At 37.9% G+C, this 17,791-nt stretch overlaps 1 protein-coding gene across 5 annotated transcripts in view; it reads right to left on the bottom strand.

Annotated features, from left to right (window-relative positions):
* LOC117327936 (protein flightless-1 homolog) overlaps positions 1-17,791 on the bottom strand; it is a 42,720-nt gene that overhangs the window by 11,866 nt on the left and 13,063 nt on the right. For all 5 annotated transcript variants that reach the window (XM_033885205.1, XM_033885197.1, XM_033885189.1 and 2 more), the window contains 12 exons: positions 17,380-17,459; positions 15,946-16,028; positions 15,699-15,781; positions 14,767-14,817; positions 13,539-13,651; positions 7,664-7,849; positions 7,362-7,418; positions 4,831-4,946; positions 3,201-3,327; positions 1,800-1,881; positions 1,577-1,664; positions 747-860 (listed from right to left, as the gene is read on the bottom strand). In XM_033885205.1, coding sequence (XP_033741096.1) covers positions 747-860; positions 1,577-1,664; positions 1,800-1,881; positions 3,201-3,327; positions 4,831-4,946; positions 7,362-7,418; positions 7,664-7,849; positions 13,539-13,651; positions 14,767-14,817; positions 15,699-15,781; positions 15,946-16,028; positions 17,380-17,459 — 1,180 coding nt within the window. The remainder of the gene's footprint in view (positions 1-746; positions 861-1,576; positions 1,665-1,799; positions 1,882-3,200; positions 3,328-4,830; positions 4,947-7,361; positions 7,419-7,663; positions 7,850-13,538; positions 13,652-14,766; positions 14,818-15,698; positions 15,782-15,945; positions 16,029-17,379; positions 17,460-17,791) is intronic.

A 17,791-nucleotide genomic window follows, 5' to 3' on the forward strand; every position in this document is an offset into this window, starting at 1 on the left:
GTCATACTGCAGTAGTCTGGACATATCATCTCTCTACCCTTCTAGACACCTGGTTACACTGCAGTAGTCTAGACATACATTTTTACCATTCTAGACACCTGGTTACGCTGCAGTAGTCTAGACATATCATCTCTCTACCCTTCTAGACACCTGGTTACGCTGCAGTAGTCCAGACGTATAATCTTTCTACCCTTGTAGACACCTGGTTACACTGCAGTAGTCCAGACGTATCATATTTCTACCCTTCTAGATACCTGGTCATACTGCAGTAGTCTAGACATACATTTTTACCCTTCTAGACACATGGTCATACTGCAGTAGTCTGGACATATCATCTCTCTACCCTTCTAGACACCTGGTCATACTGCAGTAGTCTAGACGTATCATATTTCTACCCTTCTAGACACCTGGTTACACTGCAGTAGTCTAGACATACATTTCTACCCTTCTAGACACCTGGTTACACTGCAGTAGTCTAGACATATCATCTCTCTACCCTTCTAGACACCTGGTTACACTGCAGTAGTCTAGACATACATTCTTACCATTCTAGACACATGGTTACACTGCAGTGGTCTAGACATACATTTTTACCAATCTAGACACCTGGTTACACTGCAGTAGTCTAGACGTATCATATTTCTACCTTCTAGACACATGGTTATGCTGCAGTAGTCTAGTCATATCAACATAACATTGTATCCGACACTACTGAGATAGGAGAGGTCTCTGTAAAGATGACCTACCCTTCGAGACACCTGGTTACGCTGCAGTAATCAGGACGTATCAACATAACATTGAGTTCCTGTGAAAGTTTGAGTGCTGCTGCCCTGATGAGTCGAGTGGACTTTTTACCAATCCTGAAAATAAAGTTAAAAACAAAAATTACCAATCCTGAAAATAAAGTTAACAACATCATTACATGATTTTATTGTATGCAGGCATTTTCAGTGAGTTAGGGCTCACATATAGTCTCCAACCTGTTCCCGAGTAAATAGTGTACATTGTATGTAATTCTATATATACCTGTTATAAATGATTTTCAAAGTGGACACTGACTCTTGATTAGTAACTACCAAAATCCAAACAGATGCAGACTGTGATGTTACTATATTATGGTGTGAATATGAGTTCAATCTGTCAAAGTGTTTTATAACATACATGTCTGTATTCTGTGCTTTCAAAAGTAGTCCAGTTTGACCTTTGATCTTGAGGTTAAAAGTGTGTGTGTAGAAAAGGTGCATGTGTGTTGTATAATGCAGTTGTAATTTACTGACAAACTGGAAAATATTTTAAGTATACATATGCCTGCACCACCATTAAATGCAGTGTACTGTTGATTTTGGTACAGAAAATATAGGTTGTGATGACCTACTTTTCACAGTGCTTGAATATACTGTACCTTTGATGACTATAGGACATAGAGCATCACAGAAATGGGGTTAAAGTAGTAAACACAAAGAATAACTAAGCTTTATGGAGATACAGATGCACAGGAAGTGACAGAGATGACTAACACATAACGGCCAACCTCCTACCTAGCAGGAATACATATATGATAAAAAAATGTACTTACCAAACAAATAGGTCAGTCTTACAATCCAGTATGTACACACATTTAGACTGCAACAGGGACTGCACCAACTTCCCTTTTGGAATTTCAACTAAAATCACAAGTAAATATTGAGTTATATCACAATTGATACTGAATTTTTTTATTGTACACTGTATGCGCGTTTGCATTTAAAATAAATCAAAATATTACCAAATGTATTGTTTAGACATGTTTTAGTTGTTACCTTGGGGCAGCTCCAGATATCCCATGCCAAGTCCTACTTTGTACATCCGGGGCAGGTATTCCACTGGTAATAGTGAAGCTGCCTGTTAATAAAACATCATAATTAGTATCAAAGTCAGTTACTTCAGTTTTAATCAATTGATCAAATGGATTATGAATTATGCATCAGTTTAGAAGGTATGTATGTCCTCTACAACTGGTAATGCTTGTTTATAATACAAAGTATATCAATTTTAGGTCATATGAATGTTGAGATTTTGATCTCCACTTTGTATTGATCATTTCGGCCAAGTCTGGACCTAAATGTATATAAGATTTGATAAAAATCCTTCTATTCAAATGGAAGGACCACATCATCTTTCCATATGGACATAAACCTTTATACAACATTGATAAGGACGATCTAAATAAAATTGGATCCAATTACCTTTACCTGTATGGAGGGGCGATTTTATAAATGTATCATTATTACAGATATTGGATCCATCGTTGGATACCCATGGTTGATTGCACTATACTACACTTATCACCGGTGGGTCAGCTCAGTTTAGATAGAGGCTCTTTGATTGGCTCTGTCACCTTTTCCTATTGGATTTCAGCCAATCAGATAGAAGGTAACAAACATACCCTTTATACAAGCTACATATCAAGAACAGTGGCGGCGAGTGATCTAAAAAATGTTTGAACCATTTCAGCAGAATAGCATTGACGCCCTTTTGGCACAATTTGTCTGACAGAGATGTCTTTGTATCAATTAAAACAGGCCTAGGTGGTGGAAAAGCCTGTTATCGGAAATTTCAGCCTAAATAAACACTGCTAAGTCATTGTTCCATTTCGATACTCTTTTTAGCTTATTGACACACAAATAATATGGTACACACACCTGAGCCGTTCTTAATATCCCAAACACTCATTTAAAACATTAAAGACCTGTCAGACTGTCCACTATATGTTTATCACAGGATCTGCAAGCCTTCAGGAGCCCAGCCATAATATTACAGTTTTTTAACAAATATTTTCCCTCTAAACTGAAGAGTTCTTATTCTGAAAGGGTTATGTTGATTGGCTTCTATTTATAGAGTGAAGTCATTGAAACAAGGATTTTTCACTGAGCTGACCCACGGTTGATAAGTGTAGAGCAATCAAACGGGGTAATCAGACGATGCTGGTGGATCCTATCCCATTGCCCCCAAGGATTTACATCCTGTATCTATAGAAATCAGGTCGAAATCAACTCAGCTGTTCAGGACAGGTACTGTTTTAAGGCAAAGTTTAACTGACTCACACAACAGTATAAATGCGTTTTTTCCAGACTCCATTTCAAATCATGGCATTTTTGTCTACATCAGCAATAGCTAATTTCAGGTGTAATAGGGAACTATTGTTACAGTTTTGTACTTACCGCTATAGGCATTTGTGGAGTCCCCCCTAAACATCGCCAAAATATTACTGATTCTTTGCCTTGTGTTTCCATATGGATCTCAGCTTTTCCTTTCCTTTCATTTTTATTGATTTTTTCTGCTATAAGTCTAAAATAGAAAGACATGTTAAAGTTGAGGTGAGTTTTACAAATACCTTACAACAGTACAGAGAATTCTAGGGACATGGTACACCCTCAAGGTAGGGGAAGAGTCTGTCTAACAGTACAGAGAATTCTAGGGACATGGTACACCCTCAAGGTAGGGGAAGAGTCTGTTACAACAGTACAGAGAATTCTAGGGATATGGTACACCCTCAAGGTAGGGGAAGTGTCTGTTACAACAGTACAGAGAATTCTAGGGACATGGTACACCCTCAAGGTAGGGGAAGAGTCTGTTACAACAGTACAGAGAATTCTAGGGATATGGTACACCCTCAAGATAGGGGAAGAGTCTGTCTAACAGTACAGAGAATTCTAGGGACATGGTACACCCTCAAGGTAGGGGAAGAGTCTGTTACAACAGTACAGAGAATTCTAGGGATATGGTACACCCTCAAGGTAGGGGAAGTGTCTGTTACAACAGTACAGAGAATTCTAGGGACATGGTACACCCTCAAGGTAGGGGAAGTGTCTGTTACAACAGTACAGAGAATTCTAGGGATATGGTACACCCTCAAGATAGGGGAAGAGTCTGTCTAACAGTACAGAGAATTCTAGGGACATGGTACACCCTCAAGGTAGGGGAAGAGTCTGTTACAACAGTACAGAGAATTCTAGGGACATGGTACACCCTCAAGGTAGGGGAAGTGTCTGTTACAACAGTACAGAGAATTCTAGGGACATGGTACACCCTCAAGGTAGGGGAAGAGTCTGTTACAACAGTACAGAGAATTCTAGGGACATGGTACACCCTCAAGGTAGGGGAAGAGTCTGTCTAACAGTACAGAGAATTCTAGGGACATGGTACACCCTCAAGGTAGGGGAAGAGTCTGTTACAACAGTACAGAGAATTCTAGGGATATGGTACACCCTCAAGGTAGGGGAAGTGTCTGTTACAACAGTACAGAGAATTCTAGGGACATGGTACACCCTCAAGGTAGGGGAAGAGTCTGTTACAACAGTACAGAGAATTCTAGGGACATGGTACACCCTCAAGGTAGGGGAAGAGTCTGTTACAACAGTACAGAGAATTCTAGGGACATGGTACACCCTCAAGGTAGGGGAAGAGTCTGTCTAACAGTACAGAGAATTCTAGGGACATGGTACACCCTCAAGGTAGGGGAAGAGTCTGTTACAACAGTACAGAGAATTCTAGGGACATGGTACACCCTCAAGGTAGGGGAAGAGTCTGTTACAACAGTACAGAGAATTCTAGGGACATGGTACACCCTCAAGGTAGGGGAAGAGTCTGTTACAACAGTACAGAGAATTCTAGGGACGTGGTACACCCTCAAGGTAGGGGAAGAGTCTGTCTAACAGTACAGAGAATTCTAGGGATATGGTACACCCTCAAGGTAGGGGAAGTGTCTGTTACAACAGTACAGAGAATTCTAGGGACATGGTACACCCTCAAGGTAGGGGAAGTGTCTGTTTAACAGTACTCTGTTCCTACCTTGTTTTGGTTTTTGTGACAGCTTTTGACGTCTTTCCCACCCAGATGTAAACGTGGAGACCCACATCCAGCATGAACACAAATCTGCTGTCCAGGGACATAAACTCAGGTAAACACTGAAATAAGAAATTATAATCATACATGTTATTGTTTAAAACATCTCAATAAACATATAGTCACAATTATAATCATACATACATATAGTCACAATTATAATCATACATGTTATTGTTTAAAACCTGTCAATATACATATAGTCACAATTATAATCATACATACATATAGTCACAATTATAATCATACATGTTATTGTTTAAAACCTGTCAATATACATATAGTCACAATTATAATCATGCATACATATAGTCACAATTATAATCATACATACATATAGTCACAATTATAATCATACATACATATAGTCACAATTATAATCATACATGTTATTGTTTAAAACCTGTCAATATACATATAGTCACAATTATAATCATACATACATATAGTCACAATTATAATCATACATACATATAGTCACAATTATAATCATACATGTTATTGTTTAAAACCTGTCAATATACATATAGTCACAATTATAATCATACATACATATAGTCACAATTATAATCATACATGTTATTGTTTAAAACCTGTCAATATACATATAGTCACAATTATAATCATGCATACATATAGTCACAATTATAATCATACATACATATAGTCACAATTATAATCATACATGTTATTGTTTAAAACCTGTCAATATACATATAGTCACAATTATAATCATACATGTTATTGTTTAAAACCTGTCAATATACATATAGTCACAATTATAATCATACATACATATAGTCACAATTATAATCATACATGTTATTGTTTAAAACCTGTCAATATACATATAGTCACAATTATAATCATACATACATATAGTCACAATTATAATCATACATGTTATTGTTTAAAACCTGTCAATATACATATAGTCACAATTATAATCATGCATACATATAGTCACAATTATAATCATACATACATATAGTCACAATTATAATCATACATGTTATTGTTTAAAACCTGTCAATATACATATAGTCACAATTATAATCATAGATTTCATTGTAAAAAAACATCTTTATAAGGATACATTCAGAAACAAACTACTTATCACTATCTTGCTTTCAATTATGAATTATTTGAAGTTGCATTATATCTATATCATATAACATCATTTTTTGTTGTTTTAAACTAGTGTGTGAAGCTAGGGGTTAAATAGAGGTTCCCCAACAATGCAGTTGTTTATCATGTTTATTTAACTAAACTTAGTTAATATTCAGTTAGAAAAGATATGGGCTTTAGAAAATGTCTTTTCTAAAATTAACTAAAGAGTTAGATAAACACGATAAACAACTGTCATTCATTGGGGAACATGTTTATCCCATAACTTCTTTACCTACAAGTGTACCAAGTTCAAGTTCTCCCAAAGTATCAACAAAATATAGTTTGTAATCAAGGAAAGTTTACTATCTATTTAAGATGAAAAACCAATGTACATGTATATGGTAATATATTTTTAAAATATGTAATTTTACAACATGAAATATTAGTAAAACAATCATTATGTTTGTGATTTTATCAATAGAACACTTGTTTAAATGACTCAGGAAAAATATTCAATGATGACATCGCGAAGTCAAATGTCAAATTTGTTGTTTGGGATATAAATTCACAATAAAGGTAAGTGGAATCATAAGAAAGTGTTTGTTTCTTCTGTTGGTGACAATATTTGTACCAAGTGACAGTGACCTTCCACCATAATTTACCATCATCAAAGTCTATTTCATATGACCCAAACCCCTCAACATTAATCTATTTTTCCATGAGGACACCCCTCTCACCCACTCATGCCAAAGTTGACCCCAGTAAATCTACAAAACGTGTCCATGTTGATGTTCTGAATTACAGATAACAACAAAAAGAACATGTACTATTACTGCTGAAGTCCCCCAAACGCCCCTGCAGTCATACCACTGTGTTCGGCATACCTCACAATACATATATACCAATTTTCAATGAAATGGGACAATATCTTAATTTGGACAAATCAGAGGCCAAGAAATTGTGGCCATTTTGTTAAAATGTGAAAGTCAGGTTATGAGAGTAACCAGTGTCCAATGATATACAAATTCTGACAATATCTGGATTTTGACCAACCAGAGGCCTCCGTTTTGTTACCATAGCAACCAACCTTTTCAGCCAATGTTTCCATGTTGGTCGGCATACCTCATAACCCCTATGTACCAATTTTCATCATAATCTAATGATATCTAGATTTTGACCAACCAGGGGCCTCTGTTTGGTTACCATAGCAACCAACCTTTTCAGAAATGTAAGAAGAAGAAGAAGAAGAAACGGAGCAAAAACAATATCCCCCCACAATGTAAATAACAAGTAAATGTTTCCAGTAATTCTGTCTATACTATTCCACTTGTTTGCAATTATTTTGAGAGCGGGACACTTATACCTACCCTCTCCATGAACACTGTCTGCACACCAGTAGCTCGGTATAACTTTGTTTCATATTCCTGAAATATATAGGTTTTTTTTATCATCAGAACAGACCTGTAGTAACATTATGGTTGTCCTATGCTGTGATATGTCCATCACACATTTTAATTATTTAGAGTGAGATTAAAACTGATTGAGCTTGTACTGATAATGAAAATCATAACTAAAAATCAAATACAGTCAGTTTAAATAAAATACAAGAGCAAAACCCGTACATTTTATTGAAAGTTCATTAAAAGACCAGTGTGATGTAATAACTTACGACATTCTCTACACTGTAGAAACCACTACTTGTCCTACCACCCTCTATGTAGGACACACCATTCTCAAACAGGTCAAGGAATTCATCAGACTCGTCCCCCATCTCCTCACGAATACAGCGACACTCTGCCCCCAGGAGATTTCGCAGGTTAACAGCATGTATAGCAGCACAAGCCTTCTTATCCAGCTGTAGATAAAGGGTAGTACAAGGGTATAGTTGTCACTGTTATAAAAGTCTAATTCATTAATACTTGATTACTGATGCTAGATTGTATTGATTACATAAACAAGAGGCCCAGAGGGCCTGTATCGCTCACCTGGTTTCATGAGATATGAAACAAGAATGATGCTTAAGCATATTTGTCGCTGGTATTGCTATGTCAATATATATCATAAGCATTTTATATGGGTACATGTACATTGGTTTTATTTTAATACTAACAAGAGATCCCAGAGGGATCTTGGCGCCCACCATTGAATGATCTTTATAGGTTCCATGTCAGATTGATCTTTTCTCTACTTTTCCCTTCCTCTAAGTCTTATTAATCTGTGTAAGTTCAGAAACAGCCCTCTAGTACTTTTCAAACAAGGGGAACCTATATATAAAATTTAAGATTTAGCGATAATGGCTGTCTGTTGTTTTCGGATTGGTCCCAAAATGCAACACCAGGGACCAAGGGGAACCTACATATGAAATTTGAGAAAGATCCCTTCAGTACCTTCTGTAAAATAGCGATAACAAACTTCAATTGTCAAAATACAAGATGGCTGCCTGTTGGGGAGGTTGTTTTCTGACTGGTCTCAAAATCCAATATGCATAACTAGGCACAGAGGGCAACCTCCAAATGAAATTTCAGAAAGATCCCTTCAGCAATTTCTGATAAAGAGCGATAACAAACTTCAATTGTCAAAATCCAAGATGGCTGCCTGTCGGCCATGTTGTTTTCCTATTGGTCCCAAGATGCAATATGCAGAACTACAAACCAAGGGAAACTTACAAAAATGTTTCAGAAAGATCCCTTCAGTACTTTCTTAAAAATAGCGATAACAAACTTCAATTGTCAAAATCCAAGATGGCTGCCTGTCAGCCATGTTGTTTTCTGATTGGTCTCAAAATGCAATATGCATAACTAGGCACCGAGGGGAACCTACATATGAAATTTGAGAAAGATCCCTTCAGCACTTTCTTAGAAATAGCGATAATAAGTTTCAATTGTCAAAATCTAAGATGGCTGCCTGTCGGCCATGTTGTTTTCCGATTGGTCTCAAAATGTAATATGCATAACTAGGCACCAAGGGAAACATACATATAAAAATTTGAGAAAGATCCCTTCAGTACTTTCTCAGAAATAGCGATAACAAACTTCAATTGTCAAAATCCAAGATGGCTGCCTGTCGGCCATGTTGTTTTCTGATAGGTCTCAAAATGCAATATGCATAACTAGGCACCAAGGGGAGCCTACATATGAAATTTGAGAAAGATCCCTTTAGTACTTTCTCAGAAATAGCGATAACAAACTTCAATTATCAAAATCCAAGATGGCTGCCTTTCGGCCATGTTGTTTTCCGATTGGTCTCAAAATGTAATATGCATAACTAGGCACCAAGGGGAGCCTACATATGAAATTTGAGAAAGATCCCTTCAGTACTTTCTCAGAAATAGCGATAACAAACTTCAATTATCAAAATCCAAGATGGCTGCCTGTCGGCCATGTTGTTTTCCGATTGGTCTCAAAATGTAATATGCATAACTAGGCACCAAGGGGAGCCTACATATGGAATTTGAGAAAGATCCCTTCAGTACTTTCTCAGAAAGAGCGATAACAAACTTCAATTATCAAAATCCAAGATGGCTGCCTATCGGCCATGTTGTTTTCCGATTGGTCTCAAAATGTAATATGCATAACTAGGCACCAAGGGGAGCCTACATATGAAATTTGAGAAAGATCCCTTTAGTACTTTCTCAGAAATAGCGATAACAAACTTCAATTATCAAAATCCAAGATGGCTGCCTGTCGGCCATGTTGTTTTCCGATTGGTCTCAAAATGTAATATGCATAACTAGGCACCAAGGGGAGCCTACATATGAAATTTGAGAAAGATCCCTTTAGTACTTTCTCAGAAATAGCGATAACAAACTTCAATTATCAAAATCCAAGATGGCTGCCTGTCGGCCATGTTGTTTTCCGATTGGTCTCAAAATGTAATATGCATAACTAGGCACCAAGGGGAGCCTACATATGAAATTTGAGAAAGATCCCTTCAGTACTTTCTCAGAAATAGCGATAACAAACTTCAATTGTCAAAATCCAAGATGGCTGCCTGTCGGCCATGTTGTTTTCCGATTGGTCTCAAAATGCAATATGCATAACTAGGCACCAAGGGGAACCCACATATGAAATTTGAGAAAGACCCCTTCAGTACTTTCTCAGAAATAGCGATAACAAACTTCAATTGTCAAAATCCAAGATGGCTGCCTGTCGGCCATGTTGTTTTCCGATTGGTCTCAAAATGCAATATGCATAACTAGGCACCAAGGGGAACCCACATATGAAATTTGAGAAAGACCCCTTCAGTAGTTTCTGAGGATTAGCGATAACAAGAATTGTTTACGGACGGACGGAGGGACGGACGGACGGAGGGACGGAGGGACGGAGGGACGGACGGACGGACGGACGGACGACGGACCACGGACGCAGGGCGATTTGAATAGCCCACCATCTGATGATGGTGGGCTAAAAATGCCAAAAGGTACATTAATCCATGAAATGAAATTGACTTTTGGCGCGACCACATAGGGATGCTACCACACAAATGTGAGTGATATCCATTGATTAGTTTCAGAGAAGATCTTGTTTAGACCAATTGGCCCCCTTTGACCCTGCCCTCTGCCCCCTGGGGGTCAGCTCCTTCCTTTATACAATTTTGAATCCCTACCCCAATTGGATGCTAATTGTCAAATATGAGCTGTTTCAGAGAAGTTGTTCATATCAATTTAGCCAAATTGACCCCTTTTGGCCCAGCCCCTCAGCCTCCTGGGGGTCGGCCCCATCATTTGTACAATTTTGAATCCTTAACCAAAGTGAATGCTACCAGTCACATATTAAAGATATCCATTGCTTATTTTCAGAGAAAAAGTTGTTTATATCAATTTTGCCAAAATAACCCCTTTTGGCCCCGCCTCTTACGTCCCCTGGGGTCAGCCCTGTCATTTGTACAATTTTGAATCCCTACCCTAGGGGGTTGCTACCAGGCAAATATGAGTGATATCCATTGCTTAGTTTCAGAGAAGAAGTTGTTTATGTCAATTTAGCCGAATTGACCCCTTTTGGTCCCGCCCCACAGCCCCCAGGGAGGTAGACCCCACCATTTGTACAATTTTGAAACCCTACCCCAAAGGGATTCTCACAGTCAAAATTGAGCAATATATATTGCTTAGTTTCAGATGAGAAGTTGTTCATATCAATTTAGCAAAATTGACCCCTCTTGGCCCCACCCCTCAGGCCCCCCGGGGGTCAGCCACACCATTTGTACAATTTTGAATCCCCACCCCATAGTGTTGCTACCAGGCAAATATGAGCAATATCGTTTGTTCGGTTTCAGAGAAGAAGTTGTTTTTATAAATATAGCCCAAATAACCACATTTGGCCCCGCCCTTCCGGCCCCTGGGGGTCAGCCCCATCATTTGTACAATTTTGAATCCCCAAAGTTATGCTACCAGGCAAATATGAGCGATATCCATTGCTCGGTTTCAGAGAAGAAGTCGGTATCATCAATATAGCTATATTGACCCATTTTGGCCCTGCCCCTCAGGCCCCTAGGGGGTCAGTCCCATCATTTGTACAATTTTGAATCCCCACCCCAAAGTGATGCTACCAGGCAAATATGAGTGATATCCATTGCTTGGTTCCAGAGAAGAAGTCGTTAATATCAATATAGCTTTATTGACCCATTTTTGCCTCGTCCCTCAGGCCCCTAGGGGGTCAGCACCACCATTTGTACAATTTTGAGTCCCCACTCCATAGTGATGCTTCCAGACAAATAGGAGCAATATCCTTTGCTCGGTTTCAGAGAAGAAGTCGTTTATATCAATATAGCCAAATTGACCCCTTTTGGCCCCGCCCCTCAGGCCCCTGGGGGTCAGCACCACCATTTGTACAATTTTGAATCCCCACCCCATAGTGATACTTCCAGACAAATAGGAGCAATATCCTTTGCTCGGTTTCAGAGAAGAAGTCGTTCATATCAATGTAGCCAAATTGAACCCTTTTGGCCCCGCCCCTCAGGCCCCTGGGGGGTCAGCCCCATCATTTGTACAATTTTGAGTCCCCTACCCATAGGGATGCTTCTGACCAAATTTGGTCAAATTCTGATCAGTGGTTATGAAGAAGAAGCCAATTGTTGACGGACGGACGGACGACAGACGACAGACGACGGACGACGGACGCCACGGTATGGCATAAGCTCACCTTGGTCCTTCGGACCAGGTGAGCTAATAATTCCAGTCTCTTGTTGTTCGATCAAAACCAGTATTTTCAATTTCTTTTTCATAAATAGATCAAAATTTGATTCATATAGAAACTTTTAATATGGAATAAGGATATTTCTTATTGAAATTCAAGGATTTTTAGGGTTGTTTGTCTGGTATCTGGTATCTTTAAAAAAAAGAAATAGAGGATATCTAACAGTGGGGCTAATATTTTGATATTTTTCACGAGTGCGCAGCACGAGTGAAAAATATCAAAATATTAGCCACACGAGTGAAATATATTTGGTATTACTGAAGACACTGTTAGATATTCTGTTTATTACATTTTTTATCAACGAAAAACCTACCCCGTATGCTAACTAGGCCTACAGCAAAAGTTTGCATACAAAAAAAGTAGTTCCCCCTGTCCAGGTGCTGACATATATGTCGGGCTTTCTGATTGGTCAATTATTTTGGTATTTTCTAATGATTGGTCAAATCAGCAAAAGTGATATTTTATCACTTTTATAGAATGAATAATTTTTGATATTTCACTGGTAAAAATGTAATAAATATCTTTACAACAATCTTGAATAATTGTAGTTCTCGAACCTGACGGAACCCTTTGTAACTTATCCAAAGTTTCCATCAAAGAGCAAGATTTGCTATGGAAAAATTCAAATTAACTTGTCCAAAATTTCCAATGAATAGTGAGATTCACTGAGATAGAAATTAAAATCTCCTGAGAAATGGTAACAACTTCTAGAACCTTAGTATGTTATAGTCCTGTACATACATGACAGAACTTACAATTACTATTCTATAGGATTACCCAAGCTGGTTGATATTCCATTATGATCAGTTGTGGGTTTTCCTCATGTCAATACCAATGAATTAATGTTTCTTCACAGTTGGTTACTTGCAGAATTTCCCAAAATTATCAATTAATCATAACTAACACCTGATAACTATTAAGTATTCATAATATCGGCCATAATATACCTGGGTTATTTTACACGATTTCTTGGATTGAATTCGTGAGATTCTCTCAGATGTATTTTTCTTCCGTTTTCTGATTATATTTGGAACCGTGTTTCTCTTTGAAATCATTTCTTGTGGTGTTTGCACTATTTTCATTTCAATGGTTCATTATCAATTTTAAAATGTTTCATTTCAACAGTTCATCATCAATTTTAAAATGTATGTAGATCTAGGTACAGTATTGGCAGATTTGCTTAAACATTTACATACATATTATACAGAAAGATACCATAGAAATAATCTTGTCAAAAACCTGCTTTGTTAATCCACCTGTTCCTCTATCATGCCATTTTGGCTGGGAGCCATGGTAGATGGAGTAACTGACCTCAACTGTATAGTACCTCTGTCTGTAACAACCAGTACTCACGGTGCAATGTTCACCAATCCAGTACCAGATCTTCCAATCTATGCTGTTGGATTCGTCTATAAAAGTCTTCAGGATGATGTAGCAATCAGCCTCGTAGAATTTTCCAATCAAAACTATTTGAAATAAAGCAAAGCTCACATAGATATACCCTACCCCATCATTTTCATCAATAAGATAAATCTATCCTGTCCTGGGGTTCACACAGATATAACCCCCTCCCATCATTTTCATCAATAAAATAACTCTGTCCAGAGGTTCACATAGATATATACACCCGTCATAATCACGATCTCACAGATTCTATTACTGAACACCAGTATACTACTGTCATAATCACAATCTCACAGATTCTATTACTGAACACCAGCATACTACTGTCATAATCACGATCTCACAGATTCTATTACTGAACACCAGTATACTACTGTCATAATCACAATCTCACAGATTCTATTACTGAAAACCAGCATACTACTGTCATAATCACGATCTCACAGATTCTATTACTGAACACCAGCATACTACTGTCATAATCACGATCTCACAGATTCTATTACTGAAAACCAGTATACTACTGTCATAATCACGATCTCACAGATTCTATTACTGAAAACCAGCATACTACTGTCATAATCACGATCTCACAGATTCTATTACTGAACACCAGCATACTACTGTCATAATCACGATCTCACAGATTCTATTACTGAAAACCAGTATACTACTGTCATAATCACGATCTCACAGATTCTATTACTGAAAACCAGCATACTACTGTCATAATCACGATCTCACAGATTCTATTACTGAACACCAGCATACTACTGTCATAATCACGATCTCACAGATTCTATTACTGAAAACCAGTATACTACTGTCATAATCACAATCTCACAGATTCTATTACTGAAAACCAGCATACTACTGTCATAATCACGATCTCACAGATTCTATTACTGAACACCAGTATACTACTGTCATAATCACGATCTCACAGATTCTATTACTGAACACCAGTATACTACTGTCATAATCACGATCTCACAGATTCTATTACTGAACACCAGTATACTACTGTCATAATCACAATCTCACAGATTCTATTACTGAACACCAGTATACTACTGTCATAATCACAATCTCACAGATTATATTACTGAACACCAGTATACTACTGTCATAATCACAATCTCACAGATTCTATTACTCAGTTACAAAAGTCACTCACCTTCCTCAAGTGGATTTGGGACAAAGTTTTCTATCTCCCAGCATTGGATACCTGTATAAGCAGAAAAGGTACAAAATATTTAAGACATTTTGAAATTCCACTTTTTGAGAAGTAAATGAAACAAACATTGATGATTCAGAAATCTCTCAATTTAGTACTTGTCTCTAAGAGAATGAATTATGTTGAATAGGGGACAATTTTTACTGGGTGTCAATTTCCAAATCATTTACTTTCATGTCATTTTTGCCAAGCCCTGACACTGCTATGAGATTACATGTATATCAAACTGGTGGTTGTTTGCTTAACTGATACAAAGGTAACAAGCTTTGTAAGAAAACAAGAGGCCCATGGGCCTTAACGGTCACTGGGCCTCTTGGTTATTCCGAAGTTGTTTAAAAGATTTAAGCATACTTGACCTCTGTGAATGAAGGTCAAGATCATCCGTTTTATCAAACTTGGTAGCCTTTCATCCCAGCATGCTACACACAATATGTCTCTGGGCCTCTTGGTTATTAAGAAGAAGTTGTTTCAAGATTTTAGCATATGTGACACCTGTGATCTTGAATGAAGGTCAAAGTCATCCATTTGAACAAACTTGGTAGCCCTTCACCCCAGCATGCTACAGACCTAATATTGGGTCTCTGGGCTTTTTGGTTATCAAGAAGAAGTCATTTAAAGATTTTAGCATATTTGACCCCTGTGACCATGAATGAAGATGAAGGTCATCAATTTGAACAAACTTGGTAGCCCTTCATACCAGCATGCAAGAGAACCAATATCAGGTCTCTGGCGCTTGTTGGTAACTGAGAAGAAAATCAAAATGTAATTACGATGCACGATGCACGACAGACGACGCCGGACAAAAGACGACCGAAATAGGTCAACTGAAACTTGTCTCAATTGACCTCAAAATAAAGTACAACAATATTTACCAGGTATTTGTCCTACATCTTCATCAAATATTTCACTGTAGTTCAGATGTGGTCTAGTTAAGTGTTCATCCCATCGCTTTGGTCTGTAACAAAGTATCTAGATTTTAAACCAGCATTCTGAGGTTAAATCACATGTCAGATCTCAAACCAGATAATAGTCCACCACTCTGATGTTATAGAGTCACAGGTCAAAGCTCAAGTCAGAAGTCAAAATAAATAATTGTAATCTGGCTAGGGAAATACTTACTTGAGTGGTTCTTTTTGTTCCTCGTTCTCAGAAGATTCTGGGCCAGCACCTTCTGCCTTGTCCTTGGCCACATCCCTCATACCCTGTGTTATATAACAACTAATCTGAATGCCAGTGTCACTGGAATCAATTCACACCATTTCCATTTTGAAAATTCTTTCATGGGGAGTAAGATATTGACACAGCCTGAAGGCTTTCCATAGAAGTTAAAATACTTCAAAGTATCCATGTAATAGCTACTAATACAGGTCAAAGGTCTGGGATATGAACCAGACATGTTAATGAAAATATAGACACCCTCGATCTCCAAATAAGATTTTTGAGAAGAACTGTCATCATCAAACAACCAGATTCTATTTCAAACAATGAAATCAAACAAGAAAAAGGGCAGTTGGTAAGGAAAATGTGGGCCTCACTTATGTTTCAACATACAGAATAGGAGGGTGAAAAAGAATCACAAGAGGACATGACATATGGGAAACTGAACATCAACAGGGATGGGACAGTTCAGATATGAACATTGAGATGGAATAGGGGTAGGGACAGTCCAGATATGAATATTGAGGTGGGATAGTGGCAGGGACAGTCCAGATATGAACATCGAGATGGAATAGTGGTAGGGACAGTTCAGATATGAACATTGAAATTGAATAGGGGTAGGGACAGTCAAGATATGAAAATAAAGATGGAATAGGGGTAGGGACAGTCCAGATATAAACATTGAGATGAAACACCTGGGCTGTGGTGAGGATGATAGTAATAGACAGGCAACAGGTCCTATGTATCACTAGGAATGAAGAGGGCAGAATAAGGGTGACAAATGGTAGTTCTGTAGACAAACAGTGGGGAGAGAGAAGAATAAGGGTGGCAAATGGTAGTTTTGTAGACAAACAGTGGGGAGAGGGAAGAATAAGGGTGACAAATGGTAGTTCTGTAGACAAACAGTGGGGAGAGGGAAGAATAAGGGTGACAAATGGAACAGTGGGGAGAGAGAAGAATAAGGGTGACAAATGGAAGTTTTGTAGACAAACAGGGGGGAGAAGGAAGAATAAGGGTGACAAATGGTAGTTCTGTAGACAAACAGTGGGGAGAGGGAAGAATAAGGGTGACAAATGGTAGTTCTGTAGACAAACAGTGGGGAGAGGGAAGAATAAGGGTGACAAATGGAACAGTGGGGAGAGGGAAGAATAAGGGTGACAAATGGTAGTTCTGTAGACAAACAGTGGGGAGAGGGAAGAATAAGGGTGACAAATGGTAGTTCTGTAGACAAACAGTGGGGAGAGGGAAGAATAAGGGTGACAAATGGTAGTTCTGTAGACAAACAGGGGGGAGAGGGAAGAATAAGGGTGACAAATGGTAGTTCTGTAGACAAACAGTGGGGAGAGAGAAGAATAAGGGTGACAAATGGTAGCTTTTTTTGGTTTAGTTTCCTACCTTGAGAACTTTTTCACTTTCCTGCTGGCCATCACGCCTTTTCCTCAGCCTTAACTTCCGAGCTACAGGGTCTTTTTGTTCTGTAAGTGAAAGGATTTAGCACACACTGAACTGTAAAACAAATCCTTTGCATTTCATCCTTTGGCTGACAGAGTTATAAATAAATCACGATCTAAAACTCACTAATTATAACTCTTAAGTCCTTGAAGGCTAAACATTTCATTATCTTACAATTCCTATGTAAACAATACTTCTTTGTCTTCATGTATTCTTGTGTTTTATATATGTATTGATATTTTTGGAATGAAAATAAAAAGATGTCTAAATGAAAAAAAAATGGAAAAAAAAACTCTAAGTCAACAAGACCACGAAAAAAATCAAGTGACTCTAGTATAATGTTTGGAGTTGGCAT

Source organism: Pecten maximus, chromosome 1, assembly GCF_902652985.1.
Source record: "Pecten maximus chromosome 1, xPecMax1.1, whole genome shotgun sequence".
NCBI classification, from domain to species: Eukaryota; Metazoa; Mollusca; class Bivalvia; order Pectinida; family Pectinidae; genus Pecten; species Pecten maximus.